The 27,792-nt window shown below is 43.0% G+C and overlaps 1 protein-coding gene across 8 annotated transcripts in view; it reads right to left on the bottom strand.

Annotated features, from left to right (window-relative positions):
• FAAP100 (FA core complex associated protein 100) overlaps positions 1 to 27,792 on the bottom strand; it is a 474,918-nt gene that overhangs the window by 404,037 nt on the left and 43,089 nt on the right. For all 8 annotated transcript variants that reach the window (XM_044085052.1, XM_044085047.1, XM_044085051.1 and 5 more), the window contains one exon: positions 3,823 to 4,790. In XM_044085052.1, the coding sequence (XP_043940987.1) occupies positions 3,823 to 4,790 (968 nt within the window). The remainder of the gene's footprint in view (positions 1 to 3,822; positions 4,791 to 27,792) is intronic.

The raw sequence follows: 27,792 nt of genomic DNA, 5'->3' as shown, positions 1-27,792 counted from the left end.
GGAGAGGCTGAGTTTAAACAGTGTGTTTAGGTGAGGGGTTAGTTCATCTTTGAGCTTGTGTAGTTTGCAGCCTGGGACACCGTCCGGTCCCATTGATGCCGTGTGTTTGGCTTTGGAGAGGACTATTTTAACCTGAGTGTCTGTGATTTCAGGGGCACTACATTCTTCTGGTATGGTTATGGGGCCTTTTGGGGGTGAAGTTTGCACTGAACCTGTCTGCCAGAATGTTGGCTATATCGGTCAGTTCAGTGTATTTTGTGCCAATCTGCACTAACTCCGAGCAGATCTGAGAATTGCCACTTAGATTCTTGACATAGCTAAAGAATGCCTTGTGGTTATCTTTGGAGTCCATGGCAATTTTTCTTTCGAAGCTAACCTTGGATGATTTTATGAGGGAACGTAGTTTCTTGCTGATACTGCTCAGGGATGTCTTCCCTTCTTGGGAATTTACTCTTTTCTGCACTAGTTTCCTCCTTCTGTTGTATAGCTTGTTTATGGCAGGGGTCCACCAGACTGGTTTCCTTTTCTTGGAGGAGTGAGTCTTGGTTTTGTTTGGGATAGCACGATCCATGTATTCTTGTAGGTGCCTGTAGAGTGCATTAGTAAAGGATTTTGCAGCTTGGACAGCGTTATCCTTTAGTTAAGTTATGCTGGAGGGAGGGAAAGGTATATGACTAGAGGCTACCACAGCTGCATGTCTTCTCCCATGAAACCAACTCGGTTTTATGTAACGTGACATTCGCTTTTGAAAAGTTTTTCACAGTGGTTTCTTTGACCGGGGGTGGTGGCAGAATGTGGATATCCAGAGTGAATAGTTTATGGTCATATCTAACCAGTGAGGGGTTGGCCTCCAGTGTAGAACACCGGTCACCCATGTTGGTGATGACCAGGACCAATATGTTATCACCTCTGGTGGAGGTGTTGACCAGTTGATCCAGGGCATTTTAGTTTATAAATTCTAGGAAATGTTGGGCAAGGGAGTTTGTACTTGAGTAGTTCTCCCAGTTAATGTTTGGGTAATTGAAATCACCCAATATCAGGGTGCTTGGTAGGACCTTTATGTTTCCCAGTGTTTCCAGGAATGTGGAGTGGGGGTCCTGGGACATGGTGGGTGATCTGTAGCAAGCTATAATTTGAATAGCAGTTTTGCCCGTTGTTAGTTGCACGTGGATGATCTCTAAAGCATCGTGCTGTGCCACTAACCTGAAGGTGTGGGTATCCTTGATGAATATGGATAGTCCCTCTCCTTTTGTAGTTCAGTCCGAGTTTTGTGGTCGAAATGTACGGTATGAGTTGTAGCCTAGTAGTGCTGGGCTGCTCTCTGGAGCCTTAAACCAGGTTTCTGTTACTGCACATATATCGATTTTCTCCATACTGAGGAGTGCCTCGAGTGCATGCATTTTGAGGTTTAGACTTCTGGCACTGAGTAGCATTACCCTCAGTTTTTTACTTGTGCTATTTATGGCGGTGGGTTTGTCTTTTGCGCCTTGCCTAAAAAAGGCACTATGGGGGTGGCAAGAGCCTTTTCCAGTATTCAAAAGCCTAAGGGTGACAGGTGCAAGCCGTCTCTAGCGAAGCAGCGTGGCTTGTCGAGCATGTCATTCCAGGCTGACAGACACTGGATCCCCTTTGAATTACACCAGAAGCTAAGCCAATTGTTGAACTTGATCATTTTTTTCTCTATACCGTGGTATCATTCTTGGTGACGGCAGGATGCTACTCAGGGTCAGGGTCATACCGGCCTGGGCTACGTGATCAGAAAGCTCCTCCATGTCTCTTTTCCTGTAGTCCAGGGAGGTACGGCTCAGGTCATAAACACCAACATGGACAATGACAGAGTCATATTTGTACTTGTTCTGGAGTGACCTGAGTGCTTGTGTTATGTGGCGGATCCTGGCACCCGACAGGCAGCTAACAGTAACCTTTTCCTTGTTCTCCTCTGACTGTTGAACAGGAAAACTGGAGGGGCGAGAGAGAAGACCAAGACTGAGGGACTGGATACTTGAATGGCTGAATGACAAAGCGCAGAGGGTTGTGATCAGAGAGACAGAAAAGGAGCAGAAACAACTGCAAAATACCATGACTTCTCTAAAATGATTACTGATAGACAGGATCAAGTTCTATTATAGGATATGTCAACAGTCATTTTAGCATTCGAGAAGAGCCATGAATAAAATGCAGACTTTCACTGTAATTATGGAAGTAATGACTGGAGTACCACAGAAGTCTGTACTGGGTAAAGACCTCTTAGGTGTTCCTGTGTCAGACATATCTGAGGGAATATAAAACAGGATCAACGTCTTTGGTGATGACACAAAGAAAGATGCAGTAGTACAGGACAACAGAAAGAGTCTAGTGAAAGCTTTAGAAAAGCAAGTGGACCAGGAGCTGGTAGTTAAGGTTCAGTGCAAAGAAAGAGAAACTAATGCAGTAAGGCTTCAATAATCCTAGTGTAATGCATCAGCTGGGATGGGTGAAACCATTAGGTAACCGAGCAAGAAAATGATCTGCAAATGTTGATCACAACTGGGAAGGACCAATAGGAGCAGAACAAGAGGACAACAGTAGCAGCAAACAAACAGCAAGGGGGAGAATAAATTCAGGGGGACAGGTTCCAAAAGTAAAGAGGAAATGCTTCCATTTTACAGGTCTTTGGTCTGACCACATCTTCAGTACTGACTGCAGCTCTGCAGTCCACAGAGGGAAAAGGGTGTGAGGTTACTGGTAGGATTTCAGGGGGAAAACTACCAGAAAGTTATGCTGGAGGGAGGGAAAGGTATATGACTAGAGGCTACCACAGCTGCATGTCTTCTCCCATGAAACCAGTAGAAGCACAGCATACAAAAGATACACAGTGCAAAAGATCAACTCAGAGAGATCTGAGCATAAAGAACAGAAAGGGAAGGAGGGAGCACAACAAGCAGATTGCAGGAACTGACTACTCCCTGGATCTTCAAATTGAATTTTTGACAATGAAGATGGTGACCCTATAGAAAGGACTATTGAAATGTGTGGTGGACAGAATTCAAAATGACATGGGTAAGGTGAAAAAAGGATAAAGAAGAAGGAAGCAATGGAAGGGAGGTAGACTGGTAAAGCACTTTCTGCAGAAAAGACAGGCTTTTTGTCTCCCTCTGTCATCAACAAATTGCAATGTAAGGTAACTTCACCTTACTAAATTAAAATACCATCTCAGACTAACTGCAGTTCTCCTTGTCTATGTAGTAGATGCTCACTCACTATGGCAGGTTTGACAACAATGTCAGTATCTGGATATTGTTCCTACACATTTTTAACCATTGTCACCTGATGAAAAAAATATCTAGCCACGTCTTGCATACATCTGGCATTCTAATTTGGACAAAGCCAGCGTGTGGTCTTTAGGACTGCTGTCCGGCCCCAGTGCTAAGGAATACTACCTGAAATTACTCTTCAGCTCACTTCCAAGCCAAGGCAGGACAGAGCTCCATAGTATCGGTAATTCCAACTTGAAGTGCTTAACCACAGAGTGCAAAAAAATTAATTCAACATAATGCTGCATCACTAGTTTTGCCCATTTACTAAGTATAAACAAAAATATTCTGCTACTGCTACTGTTAAACAGCTCTCTGGAAAGAAAACATGGTCTAGTGGCTAACAGATCTGGGATGGAGCTGCAAAGGATGACGTTTGATGAAAACCCACAAGTCATATTTCATCAGAAGGTAAGTTAACCTCTGAGTGCTCCACTATAACTACAAGCAAAAGTATATACACAAAGAGCTTCATTGGTCTATGTTTTGAAAATAAACTACATACAAATAAAAAAATGCAAGCAAATACCCTCCGATGTAATGGATGAGACAGTAAGGTTGACGACACTGCAAATATTTAGGCTGGCAGGAAACAAGGAGAGTGGCAAATCTCCGCTTTGGATACTGTCTTCAGAATCTTGTGAATCCTTCTGACAGACCAGCTCCAGCATGCACAGCTCTGAGGATGTACTGTAATAAAGGTATGAACCAACACAGCAGCCACACAGGATGGGAGACTGGCCAAGGTGATACTGCCTGAAGTCAGGCACCTGCATCTCTGATTTATTGCTCGCTTTGATAACCACCATTCGGCCATGATGACCAACTATAACAATACAGTTGCAGTTTACACCAGCCTCATTCTGTGCACGTTCATCAGTTTCTTGTACATGTTGGTTAGTCCTCTGCGCTTGGATAAAAATGACAGGCTGCTCAAGCTGATGAAGTACTACTACACAGGTCTTACAGTTACTGACTTCTGAGGGACCATATGACATGACAGATGAGCTGTGACGTTTCAATGGCAAGCAGCAGAACTGTCCATCAGGGAAACCACACAGAATCACAGGAGTGCGAAGCATGGTCGCATCAACACCAAACAGAAGGCTGAAGAGAGATGTTTCAAGGATGGCTCTCTCATTGCTGTGACAAGACTCAGTAAGTATGTTAGCAGCTGGGGGATAAACACAGTATAACACTGGAAGCAATTCATCATTGTCATCTGTTCCACTACTAAGTGAAACTGGTCTTGTTCTTTGGACAATTGAAATTTCCACATCATCATATCTTTCATATTTCTGAGTCGCTTCCAAATCTGATCTTTTAAAAAATTTGATTCTCCAACTGTGTTGAACCTTAGCCACAGCAACAATGGTTTCATCCACAATGATGAAGGCAGTGATGTCTGAATCCTTTACAACACAGCATGTGAGGTCTATTGGGATGACAACAGGAACAAAGGCACCTTCAGCCTCAGAATCTGCCTCCCTGATCAGCCTAAAAAGGAATGTGCACATAAGTGAGTACTCCAAAAATCAAATGATACTTTAAATCTAAACATTTGTGGTAGTTTATCAGTAATCAGGAATGAAGACATCTATAAATACAAAGGAAAAAATCCTACAGACAATCTTAAAATATTATTAAATCCATGAAAATGAAACTGAATTTGCATACTGGAGGTGTGTTAACATATTTCTGAATCCCCCAAGGTTATCAACATTTTTTTATATTATGAAAATACCACAGTATTTAAGTAGAAAGTGTTAGGCTGGCATTCAGCATACAGTTTAGCCACCTATTATATTATCATTCTGGCTTACTAAAGTAGAAATAAACCACATATCATCTCATACATGAGTGTCCATAATCAGCAAAGAGGTTACAGTCAATTAAATCACAGACCCCTGACTCCATGGCATTGGGGGATGAAGCCTTGCTTATAACACAGATGGCCTGATATTGAGAATCCAAAAGGAGTAGCATGAGAGTGAGCAGTAGGGAGAGAGTAAGCAGCTTACATTGGCTCACCCATCCTGGTAGGGAGGGGGAAATTGTCTATCCACTACTGTGGAAACACCTACTGGAATCAAAGAGATATATGACAGGCAGCACCATGATCCAGGGACATACTTGGCTCTGTATGGCAGCCTTCATGGGTCATTGGTGTAAGTACTTGTGCACAAAAGGGAGGGTGAAGCACGAATAGCTTAGGCCAGAAAACAGAAATACTCTTCTTGACTGATTACATGATGGCCACGCTATGAACAGGTTTTGCCCCGGTGACGAGGAGCAAATGAGCAAGTGCCATCAGATAGACAGATGCTCAGCAAGCAAGCACAAGGGTCAGAAAGGGAAAAAAGACACAAAAATAAAGTAAAAAATGCAGCAACTACATATAAAATAATAAATACGTCTGCTAACAAACTCAGTCCTATTCCGTAATTTAGATGTGCAAGGTGACATGAAGTGCTTAACCACAGTCTGCCAACAGATTCTTTAGATATACTGCCACATCATAAGCAAAATGCTCCCTCACATCAGATGTATAGCTTACAAATGAAACAAATGGAGAAAATAATGCTTCAGAACATGCTGTTTTTAAATGCTCTATTCATTTAAACAATATAGCTGTAAATATTAAAACTGACTCTCCAAGAATTCTTGAGATTGATAAAGCAGCTATTTTTTTTTTTTTTTTACTTTCAAACTCTGTTCTGAATTTGAAATCTAGGAGACCTCTCCTCACACTGACCTACTGTAGTAATGTGCCAGTGCAAGCAGTTGTTCTAACAAGTCATCACTTCATTTGTAATGCTTTCTGTTCAAACATAGTACTGCCCATAACTAGTACTGATAAAGAAATCACTGATATCAATGTATACAGCTAGAAATGATCGTTTGTTATTACAAAACGCACAAAACATGTCTTTGTGTTAAATGATGTCTTAAGTTTGTTGGCATCAGTTTACTCCTAGATTTACAGAACACAAACTTCAACATTTTACTCAGATTCCATTTCACTGTGGGGCTATGAAACTAACTACATCTAACATGTCTTATCTGAATGACAGATGTTGAAACTATTTTTGGTGGATTCATTAACCACAATGGCAGAATATCCATCTAGTAATGCAAGAAGCAAATTATAAATCTGCTAGCAAATAAGGTGTGTACATTAAAAACAAGCAACAATCACAGAAGTCCCATATTAACTGCAAATAATCCCACTTATGCTTCATGAAGGAGCTACTTACTACACACAGCATTTAAAAAGTGCAAGAGAAAGCAGAGATTATCATGGTCCTACAACACAAGACAGCTAAGTCAGCAAAGGACTAAACACCTTAAGAGCACTACTGTTAAAACATGGGCATGAGAAAGCAATCTAGACCTTTAATACTAATGATGCAATCCTACAAGCAGAAATTCTTGATTCTGACAAAACTGTGGCAAGACAAAGTACTATAAGTGGGAGACAGTAGAGTGTTTGTGGGAAATGATTACTCACTGTACACCAAGCAGAAGAGGAGACAATTTATTCCACTAAATCATGGAATGTCGAGAAGCAGGCATGAGATTCAAACGGATGTATCCAGCTATTTTCAGAATATTCTTTCCTGGAGGGACAAAATCATTTTTGATGCCAAACATGCTAAGGAGAAAATACAAGTTTGTCTAACAAAAAGAGAGCTGTGAAACAGGAGATTCTGCTTGTTGTTTGGTAAAAAAAGATCACAGAGAGACTGTGGCCAGTGAAACCTTTTCTAGTGTTTCAACAGAAAATGTTTGAGACAGACAAAAGCACAAGAATTGACTTGAAGAACTAATAGTACATTGAAAATGAAGGAGAGACTGTATATGGGAGATGGAGATCAACAAGAATAAAAGCAGCAACTCAGAAACCGAAAAATACATGTGGGATTACAAGCATTAAATAGAAGTTATGTCCTTACCATAACGTTCCATGTGGAGTGTTCATCTCGCCTTGGTTATTACACATGGGTTCGGAGCCGATCCTCGGCTCCGTGTCGGCCGCCTGCAAGCTCTGCATCGAGAAGAAGCTCGAGATCACCTAATACCCACAATCCCCCTCTGCCTTTACCTCAGATCTAGTTTGCAAGCAAACCAGTCATAGAGAGCACACACACATACCAAAAATTTACCTAATGATAGGATTATCTATATACATATATATATATATATATATATATATATATATATATACATATATACACAAGTGTATCATATAATACAACTAATGCAACTGCAGAAGGAGAATACTCCAGACCAGGCACCAAATCGAACGTTCTTCCTAAGGGTGGGAAGGGTGGGAGTGTAATAACCAAGGAGAGATGAACACTCCACATGGAACGTTATGGTAAGGACATAACTTCTATATGTGAGAGTGTTCAATCTCGCCTTTGTTCTTACACATGGGTAGCGTCCCTAGCTCCATGATCCTGAGGAACTCACGGGAGAACGTTCTTGAGCACAGTGGAACCAAAGGTTGCCCTATCCCTAGAAACCCTGTCCACTTTGTAATGAGAGATAAATGTATGTGGTTTAGCCCAAGTAGCAGCCGCACAAATCGTGTCTAATGGTAAGCGAGCTGCGTGAGCTAAGGATGTAGACACTGATCTCGTAGAATGTCCTTTAGGTTTGACTAATAATGTTTGATTAGAAGCCTCATAAACGTATGTGATACAATCAGTTAGCCATTTGGAAAGAGTTCGTTTCGTAACTGCTACACCCTTTCTGCTGTCAGCAAAGGCTACAAACAGTTGATCAGATTACCTGTGATCTTTTGTTCTATCCAAATAAAATCTGAGTTGTCTATGGACATCCAATTTGTGCAACATATACTCTAATTTATTAGAGTGGTTTTTGAAGAAGGTGGGTAATTCAATGGACTGATTAATATTATTAGTAGAGCAAACTTTGGGGAGAAAGGATGGATTAGTGCGAAGGGATACTCTGTCAGAGTGGAAAATTAAATAAGGGTGTTTAATAGAAAGAGCTTGAAGCTCAGACACTCGCCTAGTGGATGTAATGGCCACCAGGAATAGAGTTTTCCACGATAAAAATTTCAATGGGCAAATTGAGGCTGGTTCAAAGGGGGGTAACATCAATTTAGAAAGTAAGAGGTTCAAATTCCACGGTGATGTAGGACTTCTAACTGGTGGTCTGATATGAAAAGATCCTTTTAAAAAAGCTTTACAAAGTCTGTGAGCCATAATAGGCGCACCACATTCTTCCACATGATAGTTAGAAATGACAGCCAACTGCACTCTTAAAGTAGCAGGAGAAGCTCCTTCATGAAACAATTCTGTCAAAAACTCCAAGATCTTGTTCAACGGGGCTATAACAGGGTCCAAATTATGTGAATTAGCCCAGAAGACGAAACGTTTCCATTTACTGGTGTAGGTCTTTGTAGTGGAAGCTTTATGAGAAGCCACTAAAATATTCTGAACCGCCGGTGTAAGGGAATCAGACCTGGCTAGAAAGGGAAGCGGAGCAGCCAAGCTGCTAGATGGAGTGATTCGAGAGATGGGTGAGGGACTCCTGACGAGTGAGTCAGTAGATCTGGCTCTGGGTCCAGCATCCAAGGTCCCCGAATGCGGTGATGCAATAGAAAGGGGAACCAAATCTGACGAGGCCAGAATGGGGCAATGAGGATTATCGTCCTCTGAAGGTTGTTGGCTTTCTGCAGAAACTTTGCAATCAGGGAAATGGAGGAAAAGCATACAGGAGACCCGGGGCCAATCGTGCACCAGCGCGTCCCTGGGGACTTCCCCTGGAGGGGTAATAGGGCAAAGTAGCTCCTGCATTTGGCGTTCATTGGAGACGCAAACAGATCGCAGGAAGGCTGGCCCCACTTGCGAAATATCATGTTCGCAATTGACTGTTTGAGGGACCACTCGTGAGGCAACAGTATTGCTCTGCTCAGCCTGTCGGCTATGACGTTGGATGACCCCGGGATGTGCGTTGCGATCAGAAAGCGACCCGTGGACTCCGTCCATTGCCAAATTCTCATGGCCTCTCTGCATAGTTGATAAGACCTGGTTCCCCCTTGCTTGTTTATGTACCAGACTACGGACATGTTGTCTGTCTGAACTGCAATAGTCCCTAGAGGAAGAAGGGGAGCAAAGTGTTGCAACGCTAAAAACACTGCCCTCAACTCCAGAACATTGATGTGCAGATTGTACTCCAGGTTGGTCCATTCGCCTTGGACTGTCTGTCCCTGAAAGATGCCCCCCCACCCTATCAGGGAAGCGTCCGTGGTTATCGTCGCTGATGGTGTGGGTAGCACAAATGGTCTTCCGCTGGAAAGGTTGCAAGTCTGAAGCCACCAAATTAGGTGTGATTTGCATGTGTTTGTTATCAGAATTTCGTGAGTCAGAGGTAGCTGTTGGAATGACCATTGTGCAAACAGGAGCCATTGTAGAACTCTCATGTGCAGTCTTCCCAATGGTATCGCAATGAGAGAAGCTGCCATGAGACCCAAGACCTTCAGAACCAGCTTTGCCGGGGACTTTTTGGACGACAGCAGGAGAGAAATGTTGTTTTGAAGTGCGACTATCCTTTCTGTAGGAAGCCTTAGAACCAAATGATGCGTATCTAATTCCGCTCCTATGAATAAGATATGCTGTGATGGCTGTAGTAAAGATTTTTCGAAATTTACGGAAATTCTAGGTGAATACAAAGTTGTAGGGTGTAATCCCTGGCCTGTATCAGTTGACGCCTGGTGGTGGCAGACAGGAGCCAGTCGTCCAGATACGGAAACACCTGGAATCCTAGGCGCCTCAGATGAGACGCTACCACTGCCATGCATTTGGTGAAAACCCTGGGGGCTGAGGTCAGACCAAAGGGCAGGGCTCGAAACTGGTAGTGACTGGCTCCCAGCCGGAAGCGCAAATGATCCCTGGACGCCCTGTCCATTTTGATGTGGTAGTATGCGTCCTTCAGATCTATTGAGCACATCCAGTCGTCCTTCTGTAAGAACGGAAGGATCGATTGAAGCGTGACCATTCGGAATTTTTCCTTCTTGACAAAGGTGTTGAGGTTGCTTAGGTCCAGAATCGGCCTCCAGTCCCCTGTCTTCTTTGGAACTAAAAAGAACCTTGAGTAAGTCCCGAATCCTATTTGGTCCGCTGGGACTGGTTGGATGACTCTTTTTTCTAGCAGCTTTGAAATTTCTATAGCTGCTGGGTCTCGCAGATGGGGTGGTACATCTGGGAGTTTTTTCTTTGGAATGGGAGTGGATAGGAATGGTATTTTGTAACCTCTGGTAACAACGCTTTTACCCAGTTGTCTGTAGTAATGTTTTGCCAGGCCTGAGGGTATAAAGCTAGCGAGCCCCGACTGCCTCCAGAGCAGGACAGTCGGGCCTCCTCTCAGGAGTGCTGAAAAGGTTTACCAGGGGGGGTATCCCTGTCACCTTGGTTTTGCGGACCCCCTCTGCCGCCTCGGCGGCGTCTTCCACCTCTGCCCCTCCTCTGCCTCTAGAGGGGGCATCACCCTGTGTGCCTGGGAAAGATCCTTGGGGTTTTCGAAACCACATTTTCCCACCACTATGCCCTTTGGGGTACGGTCTGGAAGGGTGGAAAACGGACTCCGACAGCAGACAGAGTCTTTCCCTCCTGTTCACACCGGGTAAGGGTCTCCTTTACTTTAGGGCCAAAAAGTGTGGCACCATCAAATGGGGCGTTAGTAAAGGAAGACTTGAAGGCTTCCGCAAACGAACATAAGCGCATCCAGGATTGCCTACGAAGAGCAATCGCTGAAGCCGCTGCCCTACTCGATCCTTCGGCTGCGTATGATATCAGCCTCATGGATGAGTTAACAATGGATGTAAGGGTATTTAGATGTGCCGAAACTTTCTCTGAGACCGCAGCATCTGTGGTACCCTGGACGGTATCTCCCAACTCTTTGACTAGATCCCTCTGTAAGCGTGTAAAATGAGTCAAATAGTTCAGGGAACGCATAGAAAAAGCCGCTGAACTAAAAATGCGCTTCCCGTATCTGTCCATAGTCCTAGAATCTCTGTTAGGCGGATGGACAGATGAGGAAGACTCCGACATCTCCTTTTTCGTGGCCGCTGCCACCACCATGGCGTCTACTGGAACTCCTTTAGTGAGGTAAGCCTTGTCTTGGGGTGCAGTGATGTACTTATTAGGCTTCCTAGGGACTGGTTCCACCGTGTCAGGTGTCTCCCATGCCCTTCGAGCAATCAACTCCATTAACTCGTCGAAGGGCGGAGTGACCCAGGAGGAGGAAGGGCGAGCACCAAATGCCTTCAGCAGGACTGACTCATCCTCAGAAGGGGGGAGGGACTGCCAATCACCTCTGCTTAAGGATCTCCAAGATGTCAGAAAAGGAGACATCTTCCGTAGGTGACTTTGGGGACCCTTCTGACTCATCCAAGTCAGTATCGGATGTTAAAGATTCCTGTGGAGAATCTAAGTGTCTCCTCTTACACAATCTTTTCCTAGGGACCTCTTCGGGGGGAGCATCCGAAGAAGCCTCCGAGGAAGAGGGGGCACCCTCCAGGGGTGGCTGAGACACCGGTGCTCGACGCTTGGATGTGGCCGTTGGTGCAGAGGAAGATAACGGTCCTTTAAGGGGAGGAGAGACTGCTTCTACTGATGTGGTTGTCTGGGTAGACAACACCTTCCTCATGAGATCGAAGGCCCCCAGGTCCCGAGTCGAAGAATCTGCCGGTTCCGAAGAAATGGGAAGAATCCCCGAGACAGGCACCGAAGGCATCAACCCCGAGGACGGAGCCGAATCGATCCGTGCCGAGGCCCCGAGGGGAAGAGTCGGAACCGAAACGTCGGTTCGACTCTCGGCCCCGGAACCAAGGACAGATCGTCGGCTCCGAGACTCCGGTACTGGATCCGACGGAGTCGAGGTGAAAGGAACAGACTGAGAAAAGGACGGTTCTGGACCCGAGGGCTCCACAACCAGTAGATCAACCTCTTCCGGCTCCAAAGACTGGACAGGTCTCGGAGGAGGAATGGATGGAGACAATGGGAGGCCTTCAAGTTTCGACACCAACTGGGTGGAAACCGAAATAAGCTTGGATAGGGCCGAATGTTCCAATAACTTCTGCACCACACGGTCCACATCGATATCAGAGAGCTTAGAAGAATGGGTCGAAGGAACCGAAGACGGAGCCGACCTCAATAGTGTCGAGGGAGGGAGCTCCATCACCGGTTCCAAGACTCGAGGCTCGGAAACTGACAACAGTTGAACACTCGGCCCCGAAGTCTGTGGAACCGGTGATCTAACTTTAGTGGAAGAGCTCGGAGCCGATGACTTGGGCTCCGACGTCTTCGATTCCTTCGAGGACTTGGATGCCTGGTCAGAAGCATCCAGAGCCTCCTGAAAGGAAGGTTTTAATAAACCCCTGTCCATTAATTTCCTGCGCCTATCTGTCATGACCCTCCCACTGAAAGAATGACAAATAGAACAGTCTTCTTGCAGGTGGAGAGGGCCAAGACAGTAGACACAGGAACTATGGTTGTCAGTTACTGACATTTTTTGCCCACATTGGCAACGCTTGAACCCTGATTTGGCCTTTTCAGACATGTCAAAGTAAGTAGAAAGATAGTCAAAGCCAGAAAAAGAGTCAAGTCCGGTAAAATTGTCAAATCCAGTAGTGAAGTCAATCCAGTTGTCAAATCCAAAGAGGGGTGGTAGGCCCCGAAGAGAACTCAGACTAAGTTTTATAACTTTAACGGAACCGAGATTCCCTTATACCTTACCACACTCACACAAATTATTATTAAACAGTTTATAATACTAAAGTACCAGAGAAAAAACAAGAATAAAATTCTAAATCTTATCTGAGGTGTTCGAGCTCGACCCAGTGATGCGAACGCTGCAGCGGCAAACTAGATCTGAGGTAAAGGCAGAGGGGGATTGTGGGTATTAGGTGATCTCGAGCTTCTTCTCGATGCAGAGCTTGCAGGCGGCCGACACGGAGCCGAGGATCGGCTCCGAACCCATGTGTAAGAACAAAGGCGAGATTGAACACTCTCACATTTATATTTATAAAGCATGACAGAACAATAAAACCTGGAAACATTGGTCATTTTTGACTTTGTTAACCTTGTGGGGGACTCAAAAGCATATGCCCTTCTTATGTCATTAATGTTTGGAAGAACACTTAGAGGGAACGAGGAGAAAGAGTGTTAACTATAAGTAAAACAAAATTTTGTTCTTAACAGTAGTTTTATAATGCATGATATAATTTGCATGCTACAAAGAAAAGTTCCCTCAGTTTATTTTCAAGTGTAATAGGGATACTAAAGTAAACAGGTGCCCTTTTTTTTCCTTCTTCTTTCTTCTTGTTCACTTTTAAGAAAGGTAGACAATACAACACAAAAAAGAAGAAACGTCTGGTCAAAAGAGCATGGCACAAGAAAAACTGATGTACTTTTTTAAATTCTTGCATAGAGGAATGACTGGAATAAGACCCTTGGCTTGATCTAGTAACATGTTTTAAGAGAAAGCAAATAAATAAAGAACAGTGACAATAATAAAGCTTTCCTCTAGCAGACAAATAAATGCTTGTAGAAACAACTCTGTATCTGGTTCTCATGTCTCCATGGAGACAATCTGATAAAGAGCAATAAAAACAGGACATTTATTTCCTTCAATGGCTGATGATGTTTTCTGAAAGCATTCAAGTGTTTTCTCAGTCTGGGAGAGCAATAAAGATAAGACAACACCAGACAGCACTTAGCAGAAGTACAGACTTACCATACGTCTTAGCGTGGATAACCTTCCTCTTGGGCTAACCCAAGTCTGGGAGTGTGGCTGTCAGTTTGGGACAACTGTTCCTATTAGGAGGGTAAAACGTCAATATTTGAAAATGTACAAAGTTTTGTGTGTTAGTATTAAGTTAACGGGTTTTAGAGGTGTATTGGACTATATTTTTTGAGGGCTTTCAATAAAACCAAACATTTTGTAAGATATGACATATGCTCAAATGGATATGACAAGAAACAACTGTTTAAAAGATCAACCTGCCAAACATTAGTGTATGCATGTAACACATAAGCTAGAACTAGATACTTAAAGAAGCTGTTACACATAAAAGGTGGAAATAATAACTTTTTAACATAATGATGCTTTTGATATCTTTAAATGTAAAGGTCTTACAGATATATATATATATATATATATATATATATACAAAAAAGAAAAAGAAGTGAACTATATTGAAAAATGAACACTGCAAATGGCTATGCTACAGGAGACATTTGGAATGAACTGAACAGGTGAATTTGGTCAAGAAAGGTTTTCAGGATAGTTATTCAGCAGAATACGTGGGACAAAGGAAAAAGACGAGTACTTACATTAATTGCAAGAGGTGCTCTAATAGTGATAGAAAGGGACAAAAATAATAATAATTGCAGATTTGTACTACTAAGGGGCTACTGGCAAGGGAGGAGGATTACATGTATTTATATTCTACCCAAAACTGTTATAATGGGGCTTAAGAAAATTCTGGGAGAAGTAATAAGCTTTTGGTAAGGAATATTTATAGGCAGGGAATGGAATTTAATTTGCAGCAGTGAAGACTGCACAGAAGGGAAAATATAACAGAGGAAGATCAATTTTTGAAGTAATTTATGAAAATATTTGTCATGGAAGATGTGAATTCAGCAGTAAGAGTCTGGAGAAAATGTACATATTATTCCCCAAGATACAAAAACTGGGCTAGGCTACACATAACTTACATTTCCCAGGAACCTGTGCATTTAATAGAAAGTTTTGATAGACATCTAATAACTATTTCAGATCACACCAGTAATAACTAAAAAAAATAAGACACTGGCGCTTTCCCACCTATCTGTTGAGAAGAGAGGAATTTAAGGAATGGGTAATGGAAATTATTTGGAAGTTATTACAGAAGATAGAAACTTTTTCTGAAAATATAGCTAGGATGTGGGATAAAATTAAAGTGGAGTTTAAAAAATAGGGTGGAAATAAAAGACAGAGAGATATGGTTAAGAAGTAACAAGAATTATTCAGAGGGACTGACAAATGTTAAAGTATTGCAGAATAGGGTGAATCTCACAGAACAAGAGGAGGAGCAATTGCAGAATGCTAAACACAAAATAAAGAATTATCTCACCAAATATGCATGAGTTTAGAAAGACTGTTGTTAACCAACTGTTTCTGATAACTCCACAGCACAAAAACTTTTAGCACAACGACTCATGCAACAAAAAGTAGAAAGAGTTGTTGCCAAGCTTAGGGAGCCTATAACAAGGAAGATAACAAGAGATCCTGTAGAGGTACTAGAAATATTTCAGAAATTTTACAAAAGTCTGTATAAGGAAGAGAAATACGGAAATCAAGAAAAGGTACAAATGAAAATGTTTATGAAACAATTAAATATGCCAAGGTTAGAGGTAGATGAGGCTCAATTACTAACAATTAGGACAGGAGGAGAGGAGATAAAAATGGTGTTGTATAACCAAATCAACAGGAAAGTCCCCAGGATTAGATTGTTATTCCTGTGGAAGTCTGGAAGCTAGAAGGGAAAAAAATGATAAAGATCTAGAAGGTTTTGTTTAACAGTATTTAAAAGGAGGAGAAGCACCAACATTCTGGAAGAAAGCTGTGGTTGCTGTTGTGACATCCCTCCTCTGGGCCAATAATCACGGAGCCTCAATCCTGACCACTTACAATGGTGAGGGCCGTTCAGTTGGAACAAAAATAGATACACAAAATGTTTACAGATGCAGCTCTGCACCAAGCAAAATGTCTCTTCAGAGCACACAGGGAACACACTCCCATTCTGGGTCGGTCGGTCTCTCCCTCTCTCTCTCGGTCTCCAGGCCCCAAATAAGACACTCTACACAGCTATAGAGTTAAGTCCTTAGCCGGGTGTTCCAAGCCAAGCCCTCCAACAGCCTCTCTGTGAAATCAGTGCCGTCAGTGTCCCTATTCAAAGCAGCTGACACACATACTCTATCTGAGCTTTGGTACACACACACACACACACACACACACACACACACACACACACACACACACACACACACACACACACACACACACACACACCTGGGTGGGAAAGGCTAACACAGCTTTACTAGCTCTACCACCTTTGCCCAGGCTATAAGGTAGATACACTGCCACCAGAATATTCACAAAGCCAGCTACGCTAAGGCTCTTACCAGGGTGCCCAATTATACTGAGTGAAATTAATACTAATACCAATGGTAATGTTGACCAAACAGCAAGGCTTTCAGGAGTGGCCACAGTGTCACCAAATAAATATAAGTACTCTCAAAGGTTAAAATATTCTCTAAAAGACCAGCCACAATGAAATGTTTAAATATATTTAATAATACACAAGAAGGGAATATGAAAATACTAAATATTTATTTACAATAAACACCATAGTTTCAATCACAGGAAATGTTAAAAAATAATACAGATGGAAAGGTTCACACATATAGAGAAAAACAGTACTTAACTAACCTCACTATATTTTCCTGACTGATTAAACAATTACTGTTTCCTAGTTCACTTACTAGGGCAAGGAATGATAACGTGGTGAGTGTTCCTTCTTTGTCAGGTTTCACAAACAGGGAACTGAGAGATACGCAACATCTCTCACCAATATCTAAATATCATTTCAGTACTGGCTTTAGAATGGCATCACATATACCTGGTCACCTGACTTCTAGTTCCCACACTACCCCATACTACCCCCCTTTTCTAGAACTGAGCCAGAATCTTGCACATGTGTCACCACACACATACATAGAACTTTGCTAAGATGTGCTATACCATCTGGAAAATATAAAACCATTTCAAAAAATTCCACCCTTCCAGGGTAGCAATTAGTTCTCCCCTAAGGATAATACAGTAGGCTTCCTAGTTCTGGTTTTCACAGACATTTTGTCTCTGGCTACAATCAGACCTGTGAGATACAGTCTTTATGGCTTAAACCAGACAATTTAATTTGAGACTATGTTTCAAAGTTAGAAGGACTGAGATTAACCTCTTCTCTTCCAGTATCCTCTGTTACACTATATTAATTTCAACAGTTACAATACAGTCTGACATACAGGTGTATTTCTTTTCTGTCCAGCAGGATCCACTGCTGGTACATTTTTTAACACAAGCATCTTTACAAATAGATTTTCAACACAAGCATCTGTATAAATCAGCTCAATATACAAATGACATAATTATTTACAAAACTCCAGCTAACTATGCTGGAACTACCTCACATCATTACAGCTGTATTACCTAAAGAGGGTAAAGACCCATCATATTCAGCTTCATACAGGCCCATTGTAATCCTAAACCATGAGTATAAAGTGTTTATGTCTATAATGGCTAAAAGAATGGCAAAGGTGATTCCAAAATTGATAGATATGGATCAGTGTGGTTTTGTGTAGGAAAGGCAAACATCTGACAACATTAACAGAACACTAATGATCCAGGAAGCAGAATGTAAGAAAATACCAATGTTGTTGGTGGGTCTTGATGTAGAAAAAGCAATTACCAAAATAAGCTGGGAGTTTATGAGCAGGGCAATGGAAGTATTTGCATTCCCTTATAAAATTATAAGGCTGATTAGGAAAACACAGGAGGGATCGAAGACAAAATTAAAGTGGGTGGGTTTCTCTCTTATAATTTCAGTATGAGCAGAGGAACCAGGCAAGGGTGTCCTCTTTCCCCTTTGCCAATGCTTCTATTTATGGGGACATGATAAAATGAAGTACTTAGGAGTATGGATTAAAAAGGATTCTGGCGTAGCAGCTAAGAATATGAGAAAAGAGACTAAAAGATAGTAAAAAATTGGGAAATTGGAAGCTCTGTTATATGGAGATGAATAGCAAGATACAATCAGTTAACATGGTTTAGTCTCTTTAGATGTCCTTACATTCACTGTTGCAGTATTCTTAACTATATGGAATTCTCTGCAGCGGAAGCCCAACGTCTGGCCAGTCTTCCAAAGACTTCTGAATTTAAAAGGTATGCAGAATGTCAGCATACGCACCCTGCGTAATGTTCAGCATAAAGGTGACACTCAGGCTTACCAAAAACAGAACTTCTATGCCGCCAGTCTGAACGTATCTTTTACACCATCGGTCTGTTTACCTGCATTCGTTTTCTACCAGTTGAATATACCTCTTTGTTGTTTTTGCAAGATAAGTGCCCCATTTGGGATTCTGTTTTTTTCTTGTTTTTTTGTGTTCCTTGAGGTTAACGTCATCCAGGAAGGGTAAATGCCAGTGTGGGAGACAGAATCCCCATAGAGACCACCATGATAAGCGTCTTTTTTGCTTAGGTGCTTCTCATGACCATACATTTTGTTCTATTTGTCAGACGTTTGTTCCACAAACCCTTCACTTTCCTCCCTTCCTTGTATCTTGAGAACCAGCATCTTAGGCTACTCACTAAATATACTATGGAAGGAATCTTCAGCCCCGAGGGCCAGCCATTAGGGAAGAAGAAGGTGAAAAAGGTAAAACTGGAATCTTCCGCTGTCCAGCCTCTGACAGGTGTTTCTTTTGAGGTCATTATGAACCCGGAGGCTCGCCTGGCTCTCTCTGCCACAACCGTGTTGGAGGTTGGTGAGGATTCAGCTGGCAGCATGTTCAACGCGGCTTTGCAGACATCCATCTCGGATGTTTAGAGGGAAAGTACAGTTGTGTACACCTACCATAAATGTAGATGTTAGAGTGTCTTCACTGTTGCAGTCATAACTGTAGGGTGTTCCTGCCGGCAGGCAGCCCGAGGTCGGCCAGAATTCCAAAGTCTGGGTCCGGCGTCGGCTGTACCAGCAAGTACCCTGACGTCAGAACGCAGAGGTATAAAGCTGACAGCCGACGCCATCTTCTCCAGCCTTTCTTGCCCCAGATGTCAGAAGTCCCCCAAAGTAACCAAAAGGTGTCCAAAAAGGGAACACAAATACACCACAAAAGAAGAGGAAGATAGAACAAGCAAAAAATAAGAGGGGATAGGTGGAAGGGAAACACCGACTGCAACAGTGAAGACACTCGAACATCTACATTTATGGTAGGTGTACACAACTGTACTATGTTCTTCATGTTTCACTGTTGCAGTCATAACTGTACGGTGGAATCCCAAAGCTGTGATGAGGGAGGAGGTTATGCAGAAGAAGGGGCAGCCAGAAGACCCTGCAAGACAGCAGAGGCAAAACCTGCCCTAGACTTAGAATACAAAGGGAGATTATAGTGCTTAGAAAAAGTATGCACTGAACTCCAAGTGGCAGCTTCCAAAATGTCCTTGGTAGGAACTCCTCTGAGAAAAGCTGCTGAAGTGGCAGCTGCTCTGGTAGAATGACTTCTAACAGTACCTGGAATCTGCTTCCCAAAGTGAGAGTAACAAAACCTTATCCCATGAGCAATCCATTTGTAAATAGTTTGTTTAGAAATAGCCTTGCCTAGAGAACTGGAGGCATAAGAGATAAGCAACTGATCAGATTTTCTGAAATCTTTAGTTCTGTCCAGGTAAAACCGTAGTTGTCTGTGTACGTCCAATGAATGTAAAATCCTTTCCCCTTTGTTTTGAGGATTTGGAAAGAAAGTAGGAAGGTGAATAGTCTGATTTAAAGCCACTTTAGAAATCACCTTAGGCATAAATGTAGGATTGGTCCTCAAGGCAACTCTGTCTTGGTGGAAAATAAGGTATGGTTCCACAGCCATGAGAGCTTGCAACTCTGACACCCTTCTGGCAGAAGTCAAAGCTAATAAAATAGCTGTCTTCCAGGATAAGAACTTGATATCCGAAGCAGCAGCAGGCTCAAAGGGAGGTAAAGTAAGTTTTTCCAAAACATAATTAAGATCCCAAGCAGGAACAGGAGGAGTTCTGGGAGGTCTTAAATTCTTAGCCCCTCTCAAGAATTGTCTCACCAGCTGGTGAGAGAAGATGGAGAGATCAGTGTTGTAATGAGCAGAGATAGCAGAAGCATGGATTTTAATGGAAGAAAAGGAGAGGCCTTTAAGCAAAAGGTCTGAGAGGTAAAGTAAAATGGAAGAAATGTCAGGCAAAAAAGGATCAGAACCTCGATCCCGCATCCAAATAGAAAATCTTTTCCATTTAGAAGCATAAGATTTTCTAGTGCTAGGGCGCCTAGCTTCTAAGAGAACATCCAAAACTTGTTTGGGAAAAGCAGAAGGAATCAAAGGCCCTTGTAGAGCCAAGCTGCCAGGCAAAGAGTCTTGATTTGAGAGTGTAGCATCTGACCCTAATGCTGGGAAGAAGAGAAGGAAACAGAGGCAGAATCCATGGAGGTTCCAAGAACAGGTGTCTTAAAGTTGGATACCAAAACTGCCGAGGCCAATTTGGAGCTATCAAAATGGTAATCTTGGGTTTGTCCTGTTTTATTTTCAGTAACACCCGAGGCAGAAGAGGAAGAGGAAGGAAGGCATATCCCGAAAGATTCCTCTAGCTGAAAGACAGGGCATCCACTTTCCAAGCTGTTTTGTGGAAGGACCTGGTGCAAAAGAGAGGCAGCTGATGATTGAGATGAGATGCAAACAGATCTATCCGAGGGCAACCCCAAACTGCCGTAATCCTGCTGAATAAGTTGGGGTCCAGCATCCATTCGTGAGGATCCAAAAGATTTCTGCTTAGGCTGTCTGCTAAGAGATTCTGTTTTCCTGGAATGAATTGAGCCTGAAGATGCAGATTCAGATTTAGAGCTGTGTCCCATAAACTCATGGCTAGTCTGCAAAGGGGGTAAGAGTGAGAGCCCCCTTGCTTGTTTATATACCACATGACTGTGGTATTGTCTGTGCGAATCAGAAGATGGCCTGGTTGCAAAAGATTCTGGAAGGCTAGAAGAGCATTTTGGACTGCCAACATTTCTTTCAAGTTGATGTGCCAGGGAAGATGCTTCTTTGTCCAATAGCCCTGCTGGCAATTGTTTAGGTAATGAGTTCCCCAAGCATAATCCGAGGCGTCTGTGGTTATGATCTGAGCAGGATGAGGTAGACGAAAGGGATTCCCTTCGTTTAAAGCACAAGCCCTGGACCACCAGAGGAACTCTTTTTGGAGGCAGGGAATCAGAGGTATCATTGTTTCCAGGCTGTGGTAATGCTGAGACCATACACTCTTTAGGTACCATTGAAGTTTTCTCATATGAAGCCTTGCATTTGGGATCAACAGGATGCAAGAAGCCATGTAGCCCAATGTCTGCAGAAATTTCCTTGCAGTGAGCTGAGTTAAAGTAGCCAAGGTCTTGAAAATTGATGCCAGCTGTACTTGCTTTTCTGGAGTAAGGAAGGCCCTTTGTAAGCTTGTGTTTAGAAGAGCTCCCAAAAAGATCATTTGTTGAGAGGGGATCAAATGTGACTTTTTTATGTTCACTGAAAATCCCAGAAGTAGGAGAAGACGCTGAACAAACTGCAGATGTTGAAGTAAAAGATCCTTGCTGTCTGCCTGAATAAGGCAGTCGTCCAGATAGGGGTAAATTTGAATCCCTTGGAGACTGCAATAAGCTACTACTGGAGCCAGACACTTGGTAAAGACTCTGGGCGCAGTAGATAAGCCAAAGGGCAGTACAGAGAATTGAAAGTGTCTCGAACCTGCCTTGAATCTGAGGTATTTTCTGAGTTCCTGTCTGATGGGAATGTGTAAATAGGCTTCCTTCAAGTCTAATGTCACCATCCAAGCATCCTGGGAGAGCATAGGAAGAAGTTGTTGCAGAGTAAGCTTCTTGAATTTTGGAATCTCCAGAAAGGTATTTAATACTGAGAGGTCCAGAATAGGTCTCCATGAGTTTTGTTTCCTTGGGACCAGAAATAGTCTTGAGTAAAAACCTTTTCCCATCTCTGGAAGTGGAACAGGTTCTATGGCTCTCATGGCCAATAAAGCGTCCACTTGATTTAGGGCCTCTGACCATTGATGTTTTGGCAGGTCCGGCCAGCCCGAAGACCTTGGCAGAGTATGAAAGTGGAATTTGTAGCCTCTTAAAATCACGTCTAAAACCCATTTGTCCTGGGTAATATGAGTCCAATTTTGGTAGAAAAGAGAAAGTTTTCCTCCGAGAGGGGCTTCCAGGCAAGGAGGACCTGTAGCCCAACGAACAGAGTCATTGGGTCTGCTTCTTTTGTGATTGAGGTCTGTCTTCTCCCCTTCTAGGTGAAGAAGCAGTCCATTGTCTTGACCTGTAAGAGGCCTGAGCCTGCGCCCGACCTCTGGAGCGTCTATATCTTCCCCTTTGAGGCCTGTCAGACGTGGGAAAGGACCAATTTTTGGAGGGCCAATTTCTAGAAAATCTAGGAGGCTGAACTTGTAAAAAATCTTTAACAGTCTGCATAGATTTTGCTTTTTCTTCCATCTTTTTAATAACCTCCTCAGCCTTGGATCCAAATAAAACATCATGCTGAACAGGGGCATCTAATAGTTTAGCCTTAACCTGCTCAGGTAAATTCTGCTCACGAAGCCAAGCATGTCTCCTGATAACAGTACCAGAGGCTGCGACCCTGCAAGAAGCTTCCAAGGCATCAAAACCACAATGTAAACTATGTTTGCTAACTTGTTCAGTTGCATGCAATACATCCTGTAATTCCTTGTCCTCTGCACATGCAGGAAAGGTAGAGAGCCTTTGCTTTAAAACAGACAAAAGAAATTGCTGATACTTGAACTTGTGAAACTGGCAATTTAAAGCTCTAATAGAAAGAGTAGCAGAAGTGTAAACCTTTTTGCCCCACCTATCCAAGGCACGAGAATCCTTTTCAGAGGGAATAGGATTTTTAGATGAAGCGGCCTTAGCAGCCCTAGAACCCTGAGAAATGGTTTCAGGATCAGCAGAAGGGTTCTTAAATAAGAATTGATGGGAGTCAGGGACTCTGTAAAATCTATCAGGCTTAGAAGGAGCAGGCGGCAAGGAATCAGGATTCAGGTTAGCTTCAGAAAAAGCATCATCCACAATATCAAGTACAGGAGGAATAGCCAAATGTCTGTGTTGAGGGAGAAGGAGAAATTCCCTAAGTCTCTTCTTGGAAGCAGAATAATCCTGACCTTCCCAATGGAAATGCTCCCTCATCTCATGTAAGGTTTCCCCAAAAGAGAAATCTTCAGGGGGAGAAGCAGAGGGAATAGAGTCCTCTGCATCAGAATCCTCATAAGGAGGAAAAGAATAATCCTGGTCAGAGGAAGAAACAGAAGACACAGAAGCCTGATCAGATGAATCATAAGGAATATCCTGTCTAGGCCTTTTTTCTGGAGGAGGGTGAGAACCCCTAATCATTGTCAGTAAATCTTCAGCCATCCGTAGTAATTGCTTCTGGGACTTGGGAGCTGTATCCGAGGAAGCTTGAGAAGAAACCCTTGGTTTAACAGGAGTCTTTGACTTTGCCTTTGTCTCTGTAGAAATAGTGATATGAGAAGGCCTGAAAACCCCCTCAGAAGCCGGTACCTGCACAGCGGTTCCGGACCCATCAGAAGGAGCGACGTCCGAAGGTCCTGCAGCAGATAAAATACTAGGCCTAGAAGGCTCCCCATGGGAGTCCATGTCGGCCATCGGTTCCGAAGTGGCGGACGACAGGGGCTGCAAAAGCGCCTCACTGACGACCGCCGAACCCGAAGCTGGCTCCGGCTGCAAAGTATCTTGTTTGGACCTCGGAGGCCTATCCTTGTCCTTGCGTTTCTTTTGAATTCCGGTTGTCGGTAAAGTATCCGACGACATCCTATAATTGAATCGTCTACCGAAATAATTCAAGGCCCAATCGTACCTACGCTTGATAGTGCGAGAATTAAACCTGGCACAGAACCAACAGCAAGAAACGTCGTGGTCAGGGCCTAAGCAAGGTAGACAGTAAGAGTGGAAATCTTTATGAGGTATTTGTTTTCCACACGATATACAATTATTAACTTTTTCTGACATCGGAGGAGCAAGAAAAAGGTTTCCCCAACGGGGTACTTAGCTTGAGAAGAGAAGTAGAAAACTTCGGACCGATGACAATCAAAGTACGTTGTCCTGAATACGCCAACCAACGACTTGCGAGCTGCTTTCCACCGCACGGCAAGAAAGACTGGAGAAGATGGCGTCGGCTGTCAGCTTTATACCTCTGCGTTCTGACATCAGGGTACTTGCTGGTACAGCCGACGCCGGACCCAGACTTTGGAATTCTGGCCGACCTCGGGCTGCCTGCCGGCAGGAACACCCTACAGTTATGACTGCAACAGTGAAACACGAAGAACATCCACCATTGATTTTTTCTGAGGGACCTAGGGGAGTTTCTCAGTTTCTAGTTTGGGAAGACTTTCCTGCTACAGTTCTCAACTGTCTTCCTGGATCCAAGTGTTCTCAGGATGTGCCCTTAAAAAAGAAACAAAAAATTAAACATGTTTCTTCTGCTTTTAGGGATCCACAAAGTGAGTGGCAGGCTTTTACTCAGGAGTTATTTTCTGCCTTAGTGTCCTGAAAGCCTCCTCATGGGGTTTCAGATCCTGCTCCTCCTTGGTCCTCTACTCCTCTTAAAAGGCCTAGAGCCCAGGATTCTTCTGAGGAGGAGTTGGATTCTGCTGACAAATCTCTAACTTATTGTACTGAAACTCCTTCTTGTTTGGACTATGGATCAGAGGAGGAGGACTCTATTAGTCCTAATGTTCCTTTGGGGGCACACACTCTAGGATGATGGATTTTTTTTTAAAGGGATTGTACTCAAGTCTCTGATATCAGGGAAGGGATGTGAATTTAACATGTGTACCAATAACACTTTGTTTTACAGCACAATAAACCACTCCCATGCCTGATAAAAAGCATATATATATTTAGAAAGCTTGTGAGGAAATTATTACTCTATTTTTGTTTTACTTGGATCGCTTGTCTGTGTACTTAATAAAGGATTTTCGACTGGAAACAGACTGCCTGCCTTGCTTGGATTACTTTCGAATACTTAGTAATGCTGTAGAATTATATATATTTTCTATTATTACTTTTTGACTTGACGAGTTTACGTTCGCTACTTCTACTACTATTGTCTGATCTGATTAATATACAGTGATTAACTAGAAATATATGGACTGAAAATCTTCCATACAGAGAAGTTTCTTACACTGTCACGTCTCTGATATCCGTAAAAGGTACTAGAAGTTGTTGCAGCTGGACTCTCCTAAACCTGTCTATTCTTCCTGTCTTGACTGCTTTACTGGATGTCTTCTCCAATGCCTCTCAGATGCTGGATTCTCTCCCCCCTTCTGCCAAGAAGCCTGACAGAACAATCCTCAGGTACCCTATAAAACCTTTTTTTATATAAATGTCCTGCTGTTGACCCTTTGGTAGTGTCCATAACCTCTGATAAGCCATCTCAATTGCTTCCTTCGCCCAAGTTATTGTCTTCTGACAAGGATAGATGAACTATGGACAGGTTGGGCAAAAAGATTTACACTTCTGCTACTCTAGCTTTTAGGGCTATTAATTAGCAGACCAATATCTCTAGGTATGTGTTTTCTCTTCTTGCTCAGGCCTGTAAACTTATTTCTGATTTTTCAGACTATGAGGGTAAAACTTCTGTTCTTTCCTTTTTACAGACTTCCACTCAAGTCACTCGTTATTCTATTAAATGTAGTTATGATATGGAGGATGCCTCTTCTAGGGCTGCTGTTTTTGGTTCAGTTATGAGGAGGTGTTCTTGGCTTAGGCTTCAACCTCTACCCGATGATATTAAAGCTAAGTTGATGGATGCTCCTCTGGATTCTAAACTTTTGTTTGGGGAAGCTGCTGCTGGTTTATTTAAAGTCCCTTTTGGATAAGGGTAAGGCCTTACGTGAACTTAAGCATGTGTTTTTTTCTCCTGTGCCTAAATTTCAGAGAAACTACCCTGCTAAGCCTGCCTTTGTTTGTAGACAATCATGTCCTTCTACTAAAGTTAAGAACAGTGGCAAATAGACTCCTCCTGCTAAGGCTACTCAATTTTCAGGGACTCCAGAGCCTTCCTTTCTGGACAAACCAGGTGCTGTGACACTATCCATCCCTTCCCAGCCACATTCCTCTTTCTCTTTTTCTTCCGGTTTGGCTTCAGATCACTCAGAATTCTTGGGTTATGTCGATTATTCATCAAGGGCTCTTCATGGTGTGGAAATCCCTTCCTCCATTTATTGGCATTCCTCAGCCTCCTCGGGAGCATCTTCACTTTTTACCTGAGGTACTTCAAGATCTCTTGTCTCAGGGGACTAGTAAAGACCTCTCTCATCTAAACACTTTTCTAAAAGTACCTTCCTTTTGGATGTTGTCCCTTCAGATTCTGTTTCCTTTCTTGCTCCCTCAAGCCTATATGGTGTCTTGGGATCTCAAGGATGCTTATCTCCATATTCGATCAGTCCTCTTTCAGGAAGTTTTTGCGTTTCTCTGTTGCTTCATGGCATTTTCAGTTCTCTGCTTTGCCCTTTGGTCTTTCTAATGCCCCAAGGATGTTCACCAAATACCTTACTCCTGTAATTGCCTTTTGCAGACTTCAAGGAATCTAAATATTTCCTTACTTGGATGACCGGTTGATTCAGGCATCCTCTCCAGAGACCCTTTTGCAAAATCTTCATTTTGCCGAATCCCTTCTTCAGAGCCTGGGGTTCACTATAAATTTCAAAAAGTCTTCACTGACTCCTTCTCAGGATCATGTTTTTCTGGGTTGCCAGATTCAGATAGTGCTAATGTTTGCATCACTGCCCCCTCCAAAGGCCTTACCTCTCATTTCTTTCTTTCACATTCTTCTTCCTCAGGCTTCCATTACTGCCAGGGAGTTTCTGAGAATTCTGGGCTTCATGGCATCCACCATTCCGATGCTCCCTCTGGCATACTTCATATGAGAAAGTTTCAGTGGTTTCTGAAGTCGGTTTGGTTTCAACATGCTCATCCTCTAGAATTTGTAGTTCCTCTTCTTCCATGCCTCAGGCAGGAACTTCAGTGGATTTAGCAGTTGTTTCTGAATCCAGTGATCCCTTTTCATCCTCCTTTTCCCTCTCAGAATTGTTCAAAGATGCCTCAGACATGGGATGGATGGGGGTCAACCTTTGGCTCCCTAAAAGTACAGAGGGTGTGGTCACTGTCAGCAGAAGGAGCACATCAGTGTCAGAGATGAGAGTTCTTCTGCTGACTCTTCATGCCTTTCAGTCTCTCTTTTCTCCAGGGCCTCTAAAGGTATTCACAGACAATACCACAGTGATGTGGTATATTAACAAACAAGGAGGAACTCATTCTTATCTTCTCTGCCAGTTGGCACTTCTGGTATGGGATCTTGCAGTCAAGTGTCAAGTAACTCTTCAGGTGGTTTATATCCCTTCTGGTCAGAGCATTGTGGCAGATACTCTGAGCAAGTCCTTAACACAGTTCCATGAATGGATGTTTTACAAGGATGTGTTTCTGGACATTATCCACCAGTGGGGTACTTCTCAAGTGGATCTTTTTGCCAACCCTCTGAACAGACAACTTCCTCTGTTTTGTGCCAGAGTCCCAGGTCCTCTGGTATGGCAGGTGGTTGCCCTC

Source organism: Protopterus annectens, chromosome 10.part0 (genome assembly GCF_019279795.1).
Source record: "Protopterus annectens isolate FY-2018-M chromosome 10.part0, PAN1.0, whole genome shotgun sequence".
In the NCBI taxonomy this organism is placed as follows: Eukaryota; Metazoa; Chordata; order Ceratodontiformes; family Protopteridae; genus Protopterus; species Protopterus annectens.
The sequence above is the reverse complement of the archived record's forward strand: the minus strand, read 5'-3'. Positions and strand labels throughout refer to the sequence as shown.